The sequence below is a fragment of the Balearica regulorum genome, chromosome 9 (genome assembly GCF_011004875.1).
Source record: "Balearica regulorum gibbericeps isolate bBalReg1 chromosome 9, bBalReg1.pri, whole genome shotgun sequence".
NCBI classification, from domain to species: domain Eukaryota; kingdom Metazoa; phylum Chordata; class Aves; order Gruiformes; family Gruidae; genus Balearica; species Balearica regulorum.
Window position 1 is genome coordinate 17,740,839 of NC_046192.1, and position 19,524 is coordinate 17,760,362.

Sequence of the window (19,524 nt, forward strand, 5' to 3'; positions counted from 1 at the left end):
CTTTGAATTATTTAAAAAAAAAAAAAAAAAAAAGGCAACCAAAAAAACCCCAGTTACTTTTCACCGAGCAGAATCTGGAGTGTTGTTTATATTATGAGAATTGTAGTGCAACTGAATATGCCAGTGAAGAACACTAGAGTTCTGTCAGATCTCCTCATCTTCCAAGATACAAAGTCTCTGTAATGTGAAGTTGAATTATCTTTCCATGGAAAGAAACTGCTTGTTGCTTTTATCGTTTCTTCCTTGGTCAGGTTCTTGGAATGCCAGCCCTCAATATAGGAGATCAGGTTTAATCATTCTACTCTCCTCTAATGTTGGGCAAATTGTATAGTTCTTCTGTGCCTCACTTTCCCACCTGAAAGGAATAAGGATGATACTTTCTTTTATGAAAGGACATTATGAGAATAAATTAATTTTAGTTTGCAAAGCACTGTAATCCTTTTGGGATGGGAATTGCTGACAGCTCTGAATCAGTCAGACATCTGAGACTATCGTGGATTACTTGCTGAGTCTGTCTCTTGGGTTTTCAGTCCTTTTGAGATGATAGGTGAAAGAATCTGTGTGTCCTAAAGAAAAATGCAGACAGGAAAGCAGCTGGCAAAAATACAGATCATTTGAGGAGTGCAATAAGTCTGATCTTTTGCCCCAAACAGGCCTGGTAATCTTGACTTCAGAGGTATGTGTAATACCTAGGCTTGTTAAAAGGGTGATTAAAATAGTTGGCTAGCAAATACAGGATGAAATGTATAGTCTGGCATTCAGTGGCTTGTTTAAAAATGGGAGGGGAACTGAAAAAGCTTTATGCCAAAGCCCTCTTTGAGCCAGAATTTGTGTGGTGTTACATAATATAGATACAGAAGGCAATTCATTGCCCAGTCATAGAAGCACTGCAGCTATTAAAACACAGACAAAAAAAAAAAACCCAGAAAACCTCTAGTGATTATAAACTAGTAAGGAAACCCTGAAATAGTCTGCTAATTAGGAACTAAATATAGAATATATTGATCTTACTTAATTCCCCAAAAGTTAGTTAGAACCATCATAGTTTCTTGCTCAAAAGTAAAAGGAGTATTTGGAGGAATATGTTGCCAATTAAGTTATTTATTATCGATGGGAAACTTCTTTTGGAGCGCTCTGCCAGTCTGAAGAAAAATTATTTTACTCTGATGTGAAAGGGTGGAGTTCAGAAAATAGTCATTTTGGATTACAGTGACATATTTTGATCTGATTAGTTTCCTAAATGGGACGCTGGTGCACTGTGTGCCAAAGTGACCAACCTGACCTATGTGAGTGTTCACATTGCTGGATAAGCAGCTAATAAGAGGAGCATGATGGATTTAATATCCCAGAAGCTGCATTTGTGGCCCTGATGGGGTTACAGAGAAGTTAAATTTTACATATCATCATCTCACTGCTGCTAAACACTTTGTGAGGCTTTGCACGTGAGGGATGGCATTAATAAAGATTGTGGCATATAGTCTGACCAGCTTCCTGTCATTATTTTTCACTTTTCTATTGTCTGGTTTGGGTTGGTTGTTTTGGGGTGGTTGGGGTTTTTTTTTTTTATAGCCAACTTCATGAGCTTTGAGTTAGAAGGACTTTTAAATTCTCTGGTGATAATCTGGGATGAATAGATCTTCCTTAAGCAGATAGAGTAGTTGCCTTGCTTTATCCTACTTCCCAAGCGATTTTACATAAATTTTGTCTTAAGAATTTTCTGTTCCTTTCCTCCCTTCGCATTAGAATCTGAGACATGGGGAATGGACAGTAATCTGTTTCTCAAACTTTTCTGGTAACGTGCTTTGCTCGAACATTTCTGTTCATGTGAGCACAGCAAATAAGTTAACATATCTGCTCGTAGAAATGCCTTGGTTTCCCGTAGATTCTGCTCAGAATCTAATTACAGAACCGTTAGTCATTCTGATACCAGCCATCCTCCCTTGGTACTGGTTGGGGTTGTAATTGCAAAGTGCATTTAGTGCCACTGCATCAATTCTGCATAGGCTAAAAGGTCAGTTCAAAAAGATTTAACAGGAAACAAGGCTTAAAAGCAAAGTTGTTTGGTTGGGTTTTTTTAAGGTGTGTACAGGTATTGGAAAAAGACAACTTCAGATTTTCAGGAATAAAAAACCTAACTTCAGAGTTTTGAGAGCTGAGCATTGCAATGCTGAAATGGCAGCAATAAACAGAGATTTAAGAACCAAAGCATTACGGCTTAAAAGAAACCATTTTTGTTGTGAGAGAATGTAAACCTGTGCCTTTGAATCACCTTTGCCGTTGTCTTTCCTTTGTATTAATCTTCCTCTTTGTTGTGCTCGCTCTTTATTTGAATCTAAATTTTAAAAAAAATTTTAAAACTCTTTCTTTAAACAAATAATTTAATTGTCATCATGTGGAGGTCCCTTGAACTTGCAAGTTGCTTAAGTGCCAGAAGGGGTAGCAAATCTTGTGTAAAGCTGATTTGGCCTCTTTGGAGTTGAAACACAATTCCTCCATGTACAGCCAGCATGATTTTTCCTGACCTCTGCTGATACATTTAAGAACTGTATTAGTGCAGGATATAGAACAATAACAAGTTTATTTTGTGAAATGGAATCCTAAATTATAGATGTGATGAGATCATTGTAACAGAAATCAATGACAACTTCATTATGTATTTGTGACCTGCAGAGCAATTAAGACAGCAATTTTGGAGACAAACTGCGTGTCTAACATCTTGAATTGAATTTACTTTTTCCTGTTTTTGTGTTAGGATAGTTATCTTGGCAAAATGAGAAGATAATAAGCAAGGTCAAGGCTTTTCCTCCCTCCTCCTTTGATCATCTTGGCTTATTATCTTTAAAGCGTTGTGAAGAAACCAGGACCAGATTGCTGTTTTCCTCCCCCAATTAGATGAAATGCTAGGTCTTGCTAGGATGCAAGAATGATTTTTGCTATATTCTAGTACCACCTTCACATTCCTTCATGTAAGCCTGCTACTGTTAGATGCTTCTGCATATTGTATGCTCTTTCAAGAGAGCAAGCACATGCAGAATAACTTCAATTTTTGAAGACAGAACATGCAAACAGCTTAAAACCTATTCTGTTAAAAACAGATTCCGAAGTACTCTTGTTCTTAAGAACTTACATTTGCAAAAATCATCATGCACATCACCTGCCACTGTTTCCCTGTAATTAACTGTTTATTAAGTCTTATTTTTAATAATCTCATGAGCTTCACGTGGGTGAATGTTGACTGGTGGAGAGAGAAGTGGTAAACAAGCTGATAAATGACAGCCCCTTGGGTTTGTGGTAGGAAATGGTGCTGTATAATTCTCCTGTCTTTAAAGCCCATGTTGTTTCCTCAGCGTTTCCAAGGTTGTGCATTTGGCTTCATTTGAAATCAGTGGTGTGTTGTTTTGGCCAGCACTAATTATCAGAATGGGATGTGTGTATTGTTAGTGAAGATGAAATGAGTCACTGCCTACGTTTTTGTGTGCCTCCTGGAAGTTGCCCAAAGAAAGTTCTTGATAGCATTTCCAAATGCTATAAAATTTTTAAAGTGTTTGAAGATTTCAAGGGAGAAACACAGCTTGTGCGTTTCATAGCGTATTAAATAAACCTATTCAGTAGTTTGGGATGTGCTTGTTGCTGTGGTTTGAAGGAAAAATAGTAGCAGATTAAAAGACTCTACTAGACAAACTCTGGCAGATTTTACTTCAACAGCTTAAGAAATTACTGTCTGTTGACATCTTGTTCCATTCCATAGGAGGTGAGTGCCCAAGTTCTGCAAAGGCAGAACTGAGCTTTTCTCTGTACTGCTCTTGCTTTCTCCAAAGAGGTGGAGCAGTGGCTCCACGTGAGGACGATACCTTCCTGAACCACTGCAGCCAGAGCTGCCAAAGCAGGCTTTCCTCAGCAGCAAGGGAGGTTTTCAGCTCGGACCTGATCCAGTCAAAAATCCTATTCCTGTGAAGCATTTTCTTTATAGGAACAGCCTGAATAAGCATGGAGGCCTACCATGCATTCGAGTGTTGAGGCAGTCCTTCGATCTGGTCCCAAAGGCCAGGCAGGGTAGTCTCCCACCCTTTTGTAGAACAATTTTGCTTCCGTTGATGTTAAAGTGAAACTTCGGAAAGGGCACACTTGCTCAATACATTTTCCAGGATTGGCTCCATGGCTCATGATGCAGAATTTATCTGAAAGCACAATGCTCTTGGTATGGCACTACATATTTTGTATTTTTATAAGTAGGAGGTATAAGGACTATTTCTTACTGTAGCTGTTCAGCACTTGTTTGTTGAACGCCTGCTCTCAGCTGATGTTCTGCTGTAACCTGTCTGTGTCACCTGGAGAGGTGGCAATTGATCTGCTCAGGTTTAGCAGCCAGTTTCTGTCCCTTGGTCCCTTGCAGCTGTTGGTGTCGCAGTTAGGTCGCTGCCCTGCACGGCGTCCTGGTGCCACAGCTGGCGAGTTCCTGGTGGGATTGTTGCCCAAATGTTTTGTTCATCTGCCCTGGACTAATGCCCATGGAGCTGTGGAAGGCATATTGGGAAAAGGGTGCTCACAGGGGCAGCACACCGTGAGCAGGGAAGGTGGATTACTTCCCCCAGTAGCCCTGCCTCACTTTTCCCAAGCGAGGTGTTTCTGCCTTCTGTTCTGAGGTGCTGCTCCGTCAGACTTCAGATGCTGGCATGAACGTTAGCAGTTCTGCTGAATGTCTTCTCGCTTCACCCAGGGTTTCATGTCTGAAGATTTGATTACGGTGTAAATTCTAGATTACAGTCCACCAAATGACCTTTGTAACATCCATCTGGTTTAATAAATACTCCAAACCCAGAAGCTGAGCCCAGAGTCAGGGGAATGATGTGCTCTGAACAGAGGCACTGGAATCCTACTGCTCAGCTCAATCAGAGGAATATTTTTACGTGTTGCTTCTGTGCGTCTGTCCCAAATAATACCCAAAGGCTTTGGTTCACCTTGTCTGCATGTGGTTGCTCTTGATACTGCTTGAGACCCTGTTTCAGGTTGCAAATGCAAACTAAGATATTTTTCCAGTGTACAAGAGGTCAGGCATAAGAAACAAACAATTTATATTAAACATGTAAACTCACTGTAAGCTTTTATAAATAAAAATTGGGAGAGCGTGAAAAAGCATAAATGGAGTGAAGCAAGAGCAGCGTTTGGTCAGTATGTCCAGAATAAACCCTGTATTGCGTGTGCAGTATCTCCCTGCCACACATCTGGCTGGCTGGCTGCCCTGCAAATGTACATTGCTCCTTTTTCTTAGCTTTAATAAATGCAAGGAAATTTAAGTCACCTCCTTTTGGGGACAGGGACTAGTAACTAAAAACTTTTTAAGGCAAAGGAGAATTGGTGAATAGAGAACTAATATTAGCACACACAAATTATTGGTCTTAGACTGAAAAATGGAAATAGCTGCAGATTTTTCCCCTGTCAGTTTTACTAAATGCCTCCTGCTGTACCAGAGAAGTGTTGTTTCGTTCTGCTTCGCTGCTTCTGTTTCAAAGTGGCTGGCTGCTTTGATGTTTCATGATTGTGAGACTGTCCATTTGTGTGAAACAAATAAAGTCATTTTAATAGTTTAGCAGGTCATGATTTCTTCATATGAATGTTAGTGTCTTTCGCTGTCACACACCTGTTTAAATCTCATCGGGTTAGATGCCATCAGTGCTGAAGGAGTTGAGGTGAGGAGTAGTACAGCTGGGTTAGTGGCTGAAAGACCAAAGGCAGGAAAGGTATCAACCAGAGAGTGTCCGTTTCTTTAGAGCATCTGTGTTTTAAGTGATGTGATGAGTTAATGTGCATTGATAACTATTTTGCAGCAAACATGAGGTCTTGACCTGAAGTGTTCACTAGGTGTGTAGGGCTGCCAAGCAGCATTGCAGCTCTTAGGTATAATGCTTGTGGGTTGGAGAGGCAACCTCTGTCTTCTTTCCAAAACAGACATTGGATGTTATCTTTCAACGGTAGTGTCTCAACTTCTTACTGCCTCTGGTCAGAAATTCACACGTGAAGTGTGGTGAAATTTATTGCTAGCATTGCCTTGGCTACAGGATTACCTCATGGCTCTGATGTGCTTTTATTGGGGAATCTGATCTTGTGCTTTGAGAAACCCCTGCAGTTTGATTTATCCTCTCAGTCATCTCTTTGTTTTGTTTTGATTTTTTTTTTTTACCTTGATGAACCCCAGTTTAACAAAATGTTATTGCCAGCACAGTTCTCATGTCACTGACTCAGTTGTATGACTGGTTGTTGGTGGTTTTTTTTTTTCACGGGTGCAAAAACTCTTTCTGTAAGCGCTTTGAGATTCCCCAGTGCACCCCGAGACAGGCCACGTGTGTTAGGAGTGATGCCTTAAGGCTGCTCCTGCCGCTTGGTGCTGCCCACCCTTAGCACAGCTCTGGAGCTTGTGGCACTCTGCGTGGATGGAGTCCTGGCTGTTGGCTGGGTGCTGTTATGAGCCAGAAGGACTTCCAGAGTGTCATAGCCAGTGTTCAAGCTTCCTTCACTGGTACAATCAGTTGCTGGGAGTTCAGAGGCTGTGCAAGAGTACATTCCTAGTGGTGCTGTTGAAGCTTGGCCTCTGCCTACAGCAGACACTAAGTGTGTTTCACAGCTGAAAGGTAGGACCTTTCTTCAGACGCTTGTCACTGATTAAGTGTAACTGGTGTCCCTAGAGAAGCACATGCTCTTTGGATGTGAAAAGTGACTAAGAGGTCATCTGGTATTAGGGTTCTATACTTGGAAACTCTGTGTTTGCGATCCTAGGAACTGTGCTGTGTCTCTGGTGGCTGTGTCTGGCCTTCCTGCCTTGAGCTAGAAATTTGTCCTCTCATCTGTGGCTACAGGTGTAGGAAGAGGACTTGGAATACCGGCAACAAAGTGGACCAGTAGTGGGTAGAAGCTTGTTCAAGACATCTTGGAAGGACCCTTTTTGAGAAGACCTCCTTTTCTTTTGAGCATGTCAAGTGAAGGCTTAGTATGAAAACAGAAAAAACGAAAACAAAATGTCACATGGATATCTGGATTAAAATTAATTTAGGGAAGAGGTATAAAAGATTCTTCCAGACATGCTGTGGATGGGATGCAGCTTCCCAGGTTTTGACTGGGTGACAGATTGGGATTTCCTGGTCTGCTTTTTCAGCTGTGAAAATTACTTGAGCTGTATTGTTGCTCCACTGTATATATTAGAAGACATAAGTTTTGATTTGTGATAAAGGTTTAGATATTGCTGGATGTGATACTGTTCTGTCTCCAACACTTAGTGAACCAGTGAAAAATGAAGCTGTTTGAAGCGATGATGATAATATAAGCAAAGGTTTAGCAATTTTCCTTACTAAGGTATGCTTAAGATCATGCGGTAAACGTACCATGGCATAAACTGTTACTTTATTAAATGTATTCATTAATGATTTTCACTTGAAAGGTAGGAGTGCAGTAGCAGAATTTGCTGATGACACACCATAGGGGCATTATCAATACAGCGGAAATATCGTACAGGAAAAACAGAACAGCTTTGAGGTTTTCAGCAGTAGGCACTGGAGGAAATTTAATCAAGTGCAGTGTCACGCACCCAAGAACATATAGTAGTTCTTGCTACAAACTCATCAGCTGGTATTTTATTCCAGTGACTCTCCAGAGATCTCAGGCTATTCCTGCAAGGCCTACAAAATATGGTTTGGAAACGCGTGTCCATCCTGACACTTGTAAAATCACTATATGGGTATCTTCAAGTGGGGAAAACCTCTGCAATTAATTATTGGTGGGATGACTTGTAACAGCAGTGACTACAGCCATTGAAAAGACAAATGTCATTCTAGGATGAAGAAATCCCAGATGCTTCCATTAAAGACAGAATATTTGACTCATGTGGTCAGTTTTATAATCTTTTTTTTTTTCTTTTTTCTTTTTTTCTTTTTTTTTTTTTATCCAGGTCAGCCAGTTCAGACAGCTCTATTCCAAAGTGATCAATGATAAGCATGATGATGTTATGGCAAAGTTTGGAGCAATCCTGGCACAAGGCATTTTGGATGCAGGTAATTCCCCAAACATTTAAAGCAGGCAAAATTTCTTAAACTTGTTTCATTACAATAGCTGTAATAGCAAATTTCATTTGGGAGGTGAGTTGCTGGCTTTATGCCTGTCATGTAATAGAAGCAAGAAATTTCAGATTTCAAGTCATTTTATCTAATTAAAGAAATTAACCCTGTTTTGTAGTTTCAGCTTGTATCAACATGCTTCCGTTAAGAGAGACTCAACCCAGTGATTGGGGCAGAATTCATGTCCAGAAGTCTGAACAAATATGATCTTTTTGCTCTAAGTCTGTTTTGTCACCCTGAATGTTGATTTATAGCATGATGGGTTTCTTCACATGATAGGTTGCTTCTTTATTCTTCTAGCAAGCACCTGCTCCAGAAATATGGAAACCTTGTGATATCCAGTCCTCATATTTTTCTTTTTCTGTTAAAACTTGACATAACCAGTTTAAAATATATAAAAAAAAATATTTTTAATAACTGGGGTTTGCCTCTTTCCTGATTATTAAGAGAGGTATTGCACAAAGAGGGAAGCGTAGTTAACTGCATCAGCGTTACTTCAGAAGACCCAGTTAGTTTCACAGACTACCACCTTTTTCTAGCAGAGGAAACATCATTTCATGAGTGTTAATGACTAAATATTGAGCCAGGGATTGGATTCTCTAAAGGCATTAGCATTTCACAAGGGCTGAATTGCAGCGCCTATTAAGGAAGGCTTCTGTAAGCAAAGAGGACAGACAATATTTTGTATTGAATTTTTCCTTCTGCTGGAGATAAGACTTGAACAGTGCTGTATGTGTCAATAGCACCCCCTTTCAAAGTTTCCAAACACAGTTTCTCCCATCTGGTCTCTCATGCTGTGGCCTTTCCTTGCTGTGCACCTCCTTATTCCCTGGGGTAGGTAGAAACAAGTTGGTTTTCCCTGTACTTGGAGATCAAGGTCAGCCCTGAAGTCACATAAGCACAGGAGTCTCATATATTTGTCTCTGTGGCATGGCTTAAGCACAGCACTGTGGTTACACAATGTCTGTATGAAATTACTACATCTTCAAGCCATGTGGTGGGGGGAAAAAAACTTAGGGCTGCCTGCACCTATCTGCATGGAAGCATGCTTAAAAAACCCTCTTCTCGGCGGGCATGTGGCAGTCAGGCTGCTCTGTGCTCTGTGACTAAGGCTACTCAAAGAAAGCAACAGGAACCACCTTCTTTATCTTTATTGCCTCCCAGGTACCCCTCCTGGAGCTCAGACTGAGCAATATTCTTGGCACAAGACTGTTAGAATAATTTTGGTCATTCCCATACTCATTCTGTGCTGCTGGGAAGCCAGAACCCAGGTGGCTCAGAGGTTTTTCTCTCAGCAGTACAGACCTGTTTCGAATTCCGACCTTTAAGATTAAATCATAAAAATGCAACTAAAACCTCATTTGCTTCCTGTGTCACTCATGTATTGTATAATGACTTGGAAACCAGAAACATCCAGTTTTAATAAACTACATGTGAATTTGTGCCAACTTTAACCTCTTTATTTCTTGCCGAGGAGGAAGGCTGTGAACTACCCTTTCTTAACCTATTGCCACTTTCATTAGAGCCTCTTAAAAGAATACATTCTTTTTATCTCTCCCATACAACTACAAGTGCTTATCTGAAACAATGAGCTATAGAATTTAATTATCACTACCAGGAAGAAAAGGTTCTTTGTGTCATCTGCCCCACAGTTGGGGCAACTGAGTTTGGGGGTTTTTTGTTGGAGGGTTTTTTTTTTTTTTTTGTGGAGGAAGGAGAAAAGTATAATTCTCTTCTAATGATGGGCTTTGATTAAAAGTGCAAGATTTCCAGTGCATGACTGGGAAATGATGCACTGGAGGTGGGTTTTTTGCTCTGACAATGAGGCAGTTGTTAGACCAGTGGTTTCATGGAAGGAGCAGTGTACCTTGGGAGCACTGAACTGGAAATGAAGAATTTTGTCATTGTCTAATTGTTAGGCCCCAGCAGCTACATTTTTACTTTTTTAATAAAGGAAGACAAATGTAGACATTCTAAACTTAATTTAAGGATTTCCCTCCCCAAAGCATCTGAACTTTTATTATGCTCCACTTCGTGTATAAATATGCTCTCTTGTTCCAGACTGATGACTCCCCTTTGCAAAATCAATATGCTTTATTTTCTGGAGTATGTATTTGTAAATGTGAGCTACAAAAGGCGTATACTGATCTAATTAGATGTCAGCATTTTATCTGCTTGAAACTATTTTGCCTTCTGGACTCTAGGTATCTTCTCTGGTTCTTAATGCCACATTTCTAAATCAGTGAGAAAAAAGGAGGAGTGGCAGTCACAAATACCTGTGTAGTATATCTGGAAAATCCTTTTCTCAATACTGAGGAAAGGTTTGCATGGGATCAGAGGTGCAATGGGTTGGGGACAGAGCGTGGCATTGGGCAGTGCAGACTGAAGCCAAAGCAGCTGTTCACAGCCTGATGGTGAACGTACTGCATTCTCCACAGTTTGGAGACATTTGTAATGAGTGATGAAAAAGAAAATTCATCCAAATTACAGAGGGAGGAGTTGCCTATCTCCTTGTTGCTCTCTCTCCAAATATGCATCTTGCATGATGTGTTATGCTTTGGATGTTAAAGACTTTAGTACAAAAAATAAACTTTGCATAAGGTTTGCTCTCCCACGTGTTGAATTTGGTGCTGCTGTCCTGCCTTTCTCCTGCCTATCCCTGTTCGTGAGCTCTTCATATAAAACTGGGTCCAACTCGCTGGTAGTTTGGAAAAAAGCCATTATTCTGTGCTAATGTTTTTGTCCATTCGATTAGAGCTACTTGTATTTCATTGCCCATGTGAAACAGGTCACTGGCACATGCTGAAATCAGCTCTGCTGGGGTTTTGATGGCTCGTTGTGTGAGATTTTGGCTTTTCTGTGCTGCTGCTAACAGTTCAGGTCGTCTTAATTCACTACATAGATTATAAGTTTTTGCTGATAGAGAAAGAAACAGTATGATATTGTTTGAAAACGGTATGCTGCCAAGGCCAAGGTTGGAAACTAATTTCCAAGGTCCACAAAGTATCTTTAATGACTGCTGTGTTGTCCTGGGCTACGCTGCCAGAGTAGGGCCTTTAGAAAAGCCACTTTAATGCCAGCAAACTGTGCCACATTGGCAGTGTGAATTCTGGGAGATGGACCTTATTGTACTACCCAAGGAGCCCTGAAATTTTTTCTTGTGTGTGTTTTTTTTTTAATTATTTTTTTCCAGGCACTATGTGTCAGCTTTCAGCTGCCAAAGATCTGGAATGTGTTCCCTTCCAGGCTGTCAGGGCTGCTACTTAATCATGAAGATAAATCACAGTTGTGCAATATCATGTCTCCCCACCTTTCCTGCTCCCTGTAAAACCCTGGGAGTGAGGGTGGGCTGTGTGTGGGTGTAAAACAGCAGAAAGAAGTAGCATGACAGCATCTTTTGAATATGAAATCTGTTACTCATCCAGGAAATTCCAGAGATTGGATAATATAATTCAAAAGATTAAAATAAATTCTGAAAATTAAAGTCCCAAAGTTTGATAAAGTCTAGTTAGGCTGCTTGTGCAACAGTGACTGGGCTGCTTGATCCAGAATATCTGCAGATTACTGACCTGGCCCTTATACAGTGATGCAGTGAAGAAAAGTTCCAAGTAAAGATGGGGAAAAGAAGACTAGAAATTTGAGTGTACGGTGTTTGACATGTTTAAGGACACCACAAGACCTCAGACAGTCCCTCCTTCGTGCTGTGGCAAATTCAAGTCTAAGGGTGAGAGATTGGTATAGGAGAAAATAATGAGAAGCAGAGCAGACCTAGCAGTAGTAAAAAATGAGACTGAATCAGCACCTTTCTTCAGAGGCGGCTTGGAGGAGTTCTCTGGTCAAACAGCAGGAGATCTATTGCTACCACAAAAGGAAAAGCAAGGAGATAGTGTGTATGCAGAGTATCCTACAGGAGGGCATCAAAATCCTCCATCCTCCACAGCTTCTCCTGGGACAAACACTGGCAGATACCTAAGATGAGATTACTGCTTCACTCAGGGCTTTCATTCGTTTTGGCAGCAAAAATTAATTTTGCTTGTCTTTAAAACTCAGACAGCTCCATTGCTGGCCCTATCAAGGTGGCTGTTAGTACGAGGCAGAAGAATGCTACTCCAGTTTAGGGTTTTCAGCTCTAGTGCCTCGAGTTTGCAACAAGTGGGTGTTTGTATTTTAACAAAGTTAACCTCCCTGCACTTGGTCTTGTCAGCGGTAATGGACTTGCCTGGTGCCCTCTTCAACTCAATTCACTGTGTTCATTAGAGGACTGAAGATCAGATTAACACTTTCCCGCTCTGTCTGCTAGCCCAATCTTTCAATTTGGTTTCTAGCTGGATGTTTCTGCACTACATCAACATACAGAGTTGTTTTGGTCTCTGCTTTATAAGAACAAAGCTAAGACTTGGTTGTCTGGCAGAGATGTAATTTTGCTGCAAAGACTGCAGGAGCTTGTTTCTTTGCTGCTTAGATTGATAACCTCTAGAAGCAACTTCTGAAGTTGCTGCTGTTTACATTTTTTTCTACTGAGATGGCGTAGGATAAAAACCTTGGCATGTTTCTTCTGAATAACTGACAGTTCAGGGAGGCAGCCACAGAAAGAAAAGTTTCTCTATACACTCCTTTATATGCACTGTTTTCCTTGTGAGTATTGTCTTGTGGACTGTCTGTATGCTATGTTTTAAACCTGCTAATGGCAAAGGTTTGCCTTTTTCTCCCCCTCTCCCTGCCACCTTCTCCATTGTACTTCTGTTTACTCTCTATCCTGGCAAAATGAGTGTGGAAGGGCTGTATTCATTGATTGTGTTGGGGTAAGATCTAGCAGATAGAGCAGTTGGTTGTTATGCTGCCTGTTTTTCACAGAGTGAGGTGTATTCCAGAGGAGAAAGCTGACAGCGTTGTGGCCTAGCTTGTGCTGTGTAGCCCCCTTTACAGCAGCTGGTTTAGAGTTGCATTACTCAGGTGTCTTTGCGGAGTACCCAGAAATACATTAACGAACTTATTTCATTTGTGATTCCTTATAGGGGGCCATAACGTAACTATTTCGCTGCAGTCGAGGACAGGACACACTCACATGCCTTCTGTGGTTGGAGTTCTGGTCTTCACCCAGTTCTGGTTCTGGTTCCCCTTGTCACACTTCTTGTCGCTGGCTTTCACCCCAACCTGTGTCATTGGCCTTAACAAGGATCTAAAGGTATGTAATGAGCAGAGAGGAGAAGAGGCACTGATAGCTGCTTGGAAGACTTGAGTGGTCTGGGAGGGGTGTACATGCATTTGTTGGTTTCTTTGCATGTCTCCAGCTTGTTTGTACCAGAAAAGGCACTAAGTGGAAGAGGTCTGAAAAGCAGGCTTAGATTGCAGAACTGGTGGTGGGAATAGGGACAAGAAAAATGTAGACAGCAGACTTTAACCCCTTGACTTCAAAGTAGCTTACAAAGAAAGGAACTCTAGTCAGTATATGTGGGCAGAGACCACCACATTATCACTCCAGGTCAAGGTTATTTTTTTAAAAAGTGTGTTGCCCCCCTGCCCTCAAATATAAATTATGTGATATTCTCCCCTAGGAAAGCTAGCAGTGGGAAAACAGGATTTGTTTGGATTCCTTGGGGACTAAACATTAAACTGAGCAGTCATGGGTACTGCGCTTTTCTTATGCATCCGTTCTTCCAGCTGATCAGCCGTGGTATGGCCCCTGCACGCTGCATACCATGCTGGGTCTCCTGTGCTGAAGAACCGAGCTAGTAACTTCCACTCAAAAGCTTCTGAATGTGGCAGCACAGGGGTGTGCAGCCCCCTCCTGTCATTGCCGCAGGCTTATTCTGCAATGCACAGAGCATGCACGGGGCTGGGCTGCTTTCAGAGTTCTTTGGTGGGACTGAGCCAGCTTGCTGGATTGTAGCCCCTGGCCCAAAACCTTATGACTGTAGGTTGCTCTTCTTCACCTGCCTCGGGCTGAGCATCAAGTCAATCTGCACAGAGCTGAAAATTCTTGTTCCATTTGAAGAGAGAGGTTTGCATGAAAATGCCCTTTTTTTTTTCTTTTTTTCTAGTTTCTTTTTTTTCCCCCTCTCTCTGTTGCAAATGCTTCACAGAGGGTTGCATTGCTGCTTGTCTCTGCGTGTCCCCAGCAGCAATAGGCTCAGCGCTTTTTTGGCTGCTTGGCTGGACTGCCATTTTGACTCCCTCTCCCCGTCCCTTAGAGTTTCCAGAGAGCCCAAACAGCTGTAGGTGAGGTTATGTTGTATAACTTGGCTTGCATGCTAAAACCAGCTACGAGCTGGATGTATGTTATAGGCTGCACCACACCCACCTTGCTTCCTCAGAGCAGTCCCTGTTCTGTTGTTGCTCTGTCATATGTCATAAAGGAAGAGAGCTGAGACACTGCAGAAATTAATTCAGTTTAAGAATTTGGATTGGCTGTCAAAAGATGCTTTCTGCCCTTGCTTAACTAGCCAAGAGTAAGAGAATGTGACATTGGCAACCCACCCCCAAAACGTACTGTCCTTTTGCAAGAGGTGAATGTCAGGCAGTGCTTGGTTTGCCCCAGCGTGCATTGACAGAGCAGATCTTCACGTAGATCTTAAACCAATTTTGTGTTAATGTGAGCAGGCACAGCAACAACATCAAAACCACAAAAGCCTCGAAGCAATGAAAACAAAGCATGGTGTGAATAGTGTGGTGTGTATGGAGAAGGCTAGGAGAGCTTGCCAGAGTCAAATTATAGAATAATTAAATAACATTGTTCTAGTTGAACTGTTGCCACTGATAACAGTTTCTCAGCTTCCGGAGGGGGAGAAGGGGAAGCTCGTATTCTTTAGAGGATCTGTGTTTGTCTCTGCTGGAAGGAAAATTAAACTAAAGTAATTACTCTGCTGTGGATTTTTTTCCCCCCTGCTTTTTTCATCTCTAACAATTTTTTTAACTGTTTGTCTTAGATGCCAAAAGTCCAGTACAAGTCCAACTGTAAACCGTCCACATTTGCCTACCCCCCACCTCTCGAGGTACCAAAGGAAAAGGAGAAAGAAAAGGTATTTGGGCTAGCTTTCTGTGTTGTAAAGACTAACCTCTATTCCCTCCTAGTATAAACGTTGACTTTGGTGGCACTAACAGGAAATCTAAAGAGCAAAAGAAAAATTGGCAGGTGCTGTTGTCACTGAAAGAGAATTCGAGCTGTTTTTGCCTGCTGCACCTGGGACTGCTGCTGATCATGGCATACAACTGCTGTGCTACTGAGTCACTGGAACCTCCCTTGTCTCCAGTCATCAAGCAGAAGCATTGATTAATAAAACTGATTTCCATGCCCTACTGATTTGTATGTATGTATGTATCATCTTTGTGCAGCACCAAGCACAACAAGGGTCCTTGTTCATGACTTGGGCTTCAAAATGCTACTGCGGTACAAACATTGAGAATATTAGGTGAGATGCTTCTCAGAGAGTCCCATGTCGAAGGACAGAAGCATACCTGGCTCAGGACAGCGGGCCCTTGTGCTAGAATAACAGGTGTCGGGCCCATAGATTGCAAAAAGTGCAGAGCTGAGAATATCGAGGTATTGAAAAGGAAGAGATGAGACCTATGGGATGACAAGTGGGACAATAGTGGAAGCAATTTGTCTCCTGGCGGAAGATGGTAAAAGCTGTTGAGTAGATCACAGCAGCAGGCAGAGCAGCCCTTAGGGAGCAATTGCAGCAGTGGAGACCTCAGGCATGTCATGCTGATGAATGACATTGTGTGAAAACTGTAAAACATTTTACCAGAATTGAATGCTGGGCAGGAGAGATTTCTGAGCCACCAAGGAACCCAGAAATGAACTCTGATGAAAGGCAAAGCTCACTGCTCATAGCTGCTTTCTTGCTTTTGGAATAGGATGGGAATTGGACAAATCCTTTATCTTTTAAACTTCCCTGGCCAAAATTAAAATGTTCCAAGAGAGCCCCCATTTAGCCTAGAAAGCCTCACCAGCAACGTGACACGTGCAGTTGCTCCCTGCCCCTCTGAGCAAGTTACTGCCTTAGAGACAGCTACTGTGGATAGAGAGGTGAGCTTACCAGAAGGGAGACGTGCTGAATTCCAGTATTCGTGCGTTGCTCTGGGTACTTTCTGGCTTGGGAGTGCCAAAGTCTCCTGAAGGCTCCTCCATAGGGCATTTGTATATCCACTTCTTTAGATCAATGAGAAGTGCAGCTGTCTGATTAGGACAGTGGAACAGCTTTAGATCATTCTGAAGAGTATCTATATACATGTTTCTTCACCTTGGAGACTCTGGGAATGGGTTTTCCTGTAACAAGAATTCCATTTGTAGCTCTGTTAAAAATAAATAAACAAATCTCTCATATGAAGACCCAGACAGTAATGATTAATCTCTAAATTAGGAAGTTTGCTCTCCTGCATATGTGGCTGGACCCAGTCTACATTCATGGCATTTTTTTTGTCCCATCTGTGCCATTTATTTGCTTTGGCGGTGGTGTATTTGTCTGTTAAACAGAGCAGTGAGTAGGAAGTGGAATTGATCTTATTGACACCTGCACTGAGAACTGACCTAACACTGATTTTCCTTTGTTCCCCTGCCTGGGGAGCTGAAGCACAGCATACAGCGTTGCAGTCATGCTGAATGCCTCCTCTGTTGACATCTCCAGGTTTCCACTGCTGTGCTGTCCATCACTGCAAAAGCCAAGAAGAAGGAAAAGGAGAAGGAGAAAGAGAAGAAAGAAGAAGAGAAGATGGAAGTGGTGGGTGCAAACATTGAACTTAAATGTCTTCTTCCCCCCCTTATAAATGTGGAAGGTGTGTCATGAAACCTGGCACCCACTTAAAGCTGTCCCCCCTGCCACCGGTGTTAGTTCTGAGCAAAGCAGTGACCCACGTTTCGGTGTACTGCACACACTGGTTAGCATTTTTACTCTGTGTGGGTGTGCGTGCTGTTAAAGGCAAGAGGCAGTATTATTTATGAATCCACTATTTCTGAGAAATAAATCTACCTCAATATTGTTAAGTAGCTGACTTCCTTAAAGGCAGAAGCTTGTTTTGACAAATTGATGTGCCTTTAACTGCATGAACCTTTTGTGCATTTATTTCATTGCCTGCTCTTTCTAGACCAAGAGAGTTTTATCTCTTATCCATGTACTTTTATTAGTGTGGAAAAAAGTCTTAATAATTTCATGTCCTTGGTACCTCTGATGTTTTAAAAAGAACTCAGTGTTGTAGCAGTTGCGCGATGGTATCTAATTCAGTTATGAGCACTGAAGAGTTTAAACTTTCTGGTTTCGCGCGTGCTTAACCCCCCATGCCGAAATGTTCACCTTTTTGGCAGCAATTTCTTATGTGCTTTGCCTATCTATCAAAATGCCAAATGTTTATTCACACCCACCTCAGGACCAGTTGAGCTTTGAGCACAGGATTTATACACTGCTTGGTAGTTACGGTGATTGCTTTGGTCCTCTGATGATTCCTTTCAGCTCATAGACCTAACACAAACTTGTCATCGTCATCTGTGAATAATGTGTCATCCTGGAGCAAGCTGAGGGATAGAGAAATGGCTGGATAATGAATTCGTGGTGGTTGCTGTAATTTGGAAAACATTTGGCAGCTGAAATTCTTGCTGTGCCCTGACAAAGAACCCTTCCTTTTGTGCTCTGCTAACAGATGCAAATATGTCAAGAACAACTGTAAGCTGAAAATTAGTTATGCTCACAAGCTCAGTAGAAACCTTTCTGATTCCCCTTTAACATCTGTGTGAGAAAAGCAACATGGTCACAGAATTTTTTTGCCTCTAATTTTAAAAAGAAATGCACAAATGGTATGTGAAGGGAGTGTGGCGTAGGATCAAAAGTGTATGTGTAAAATAACCTTCCTAGACCTGCTTAAATGCAGCCATGTTGTAGGCGCAAAACCTTTATGCAGTTGGCTCAGAAAATGAATCATTTCATGTGTGCAAGGTAGAATATCTGGGTTGGTCTTTTTGCTCTTTTATCAATGTTTCCTTGTCATCAAACATTGTCTTTTCTTTGAATTACTCTTACAGCACTACATACTAAGCAAAATGTGCTGAACAGATGCAGTTTCTTTAAAATTGCTACAACTTACACTTAAATACAGATGTTGAGAGGAAGCAATATATTAGAAGGGATTCACGCGTCATGTCTGTGTGTGTGTACGCTCCAGATGTCGGAAAAGTTTTCTTGGCTGTATTGAGCAGAAAAACAAGGATGGGAAAAAGGGAGCTTACTGCCACCTGCTGTGTTTTGAGTCGAGTGTTTTGCCATTGTCCCAATGTTTTAGAGGTATAATTGCTTTCCTGTTGTTGTTTTATGTCACTTATATGACTGGTAATCTATAGCTTCCAAGAGACCTGCACAGCGGCAAGCAGTCACTGTGCCAGAGAAGGTCTTGTCTGCTGTTACAGGATGTGCCGTGCAGTTGGTGATCATTTCCTATTGGTTGTTTCCATCTTTTTCTGCAGTCTTTTTTGTTTGCAACTCAGATGTTCCCAAGCAAGAGGGAAAACATGATCCATGTTCTTAAGTATGCAAAGGATGCTGTATTTTTTTTCCTTCTGAGCTTTTGCCTCCAGCTGCTGAATCATTGGTAAAGGAGGGTTTAACTGCAATTCCCTAGGGAGTCACTGGGGTTGAGTCATTTTGGTTGAGCTGCTGTCAGTGATGACTGTATAGCTATGAAAATACAAGGGCAGCTTTTGGCAATTTTCATGTGCTTATTAATGATAAAAAATCATCAGTTGTGAACACAAAGTAGTGAGTTTACAGAGGAAGTATTAGAAAGGGAAGCCAGAGGTAAACTGTTCACTGCCACCTCTTACTGAACTTTTTTTCACCTGCAGTTGAGAGCGGGCATTGCCATGATGAGAGCACTTAGATCCACGCTGGCATTGCCTGTGCCAGCTGATAGATACGTGTTATTGTTCCGGAGTAGGGGGATGGCTTCTCACCATGCTCTGGAATTGCTGCCTGTATTAAGAGTAGCAAGTTGTACCTTACTCTCCTGAACTGTGAAAGAGAGACTACCGTTAAAATCATGTTGATGTTCTCCTCCCCTTCCACAGGATGAGACTGAAAAGAAGGATGAAAAAGAAAAGAAAAAAGAGCCTGAACCCAACTTCCAGCTTCTGGACAACCCAGCCAGAGTCATGCCTGCTCAGCTCAAAGTTCTCACTATGACAGAGAGCTGCCGATACCAGCCTTTCAAACCAGTAAGTATCACCTCCCTGGGCTGTGCGCTTGACAGAGTGTTCCCAGTGCTGGGCCCAGAAGCTCTGTGTGCACATGAGAGTGCCACCCTGTCGTGGGTTGACCCTGGCTGAGGGCCAGGTGCCCACCAGAGCTGCTCTATCACTCCCCTCTTTCATTAGACAGGGGAGAAAAGGTACAATGAAAAAAAAACTTACGGGTCGAGATAAGGACAGGGAGAGATCATT

General features: G+C 41.9%; 1 protein-coding gene across 2 annotated transcripts in view; it reads left to right on the forward strand.

Annotated features, from left to right (window-relative positions):
* Positions 1-19,524, forward strand: part of PSMD1 (proteasome 26S subunit, non-ATPase 1) — a 76,727-nt gene that overhangs the window by 53,285 nt on the left and 3,918 nt on the right. The window contains exons 19-23 of one of the 2 annotated variants that reach the window (XM_075761310.1): positions 7,937-8,039; positions 13,118-13,287; positions 15,029-15,121; positions 16,730-16,822; positions 19,153-19,299. In XM_075761310.1, coding sequence (XP_075617425.1) covers positions 7,937-8,039; positions 13,118-13,287; positions 15,029-15,121; positions 16,730-16,822; positions 19,153-19,299 — 606 coding nt within the window. Of the gene's footprint in view, positions 1-7,936; positions 8,040-13,117; positions 13,288-15,028; positions 15,122-16,729; positions 16,823-19,152; positions 19,392-19,524 lie in introns of both variants that reach the window. The other variant, XM_075761309.1, reaches the window with a different exon arrangement.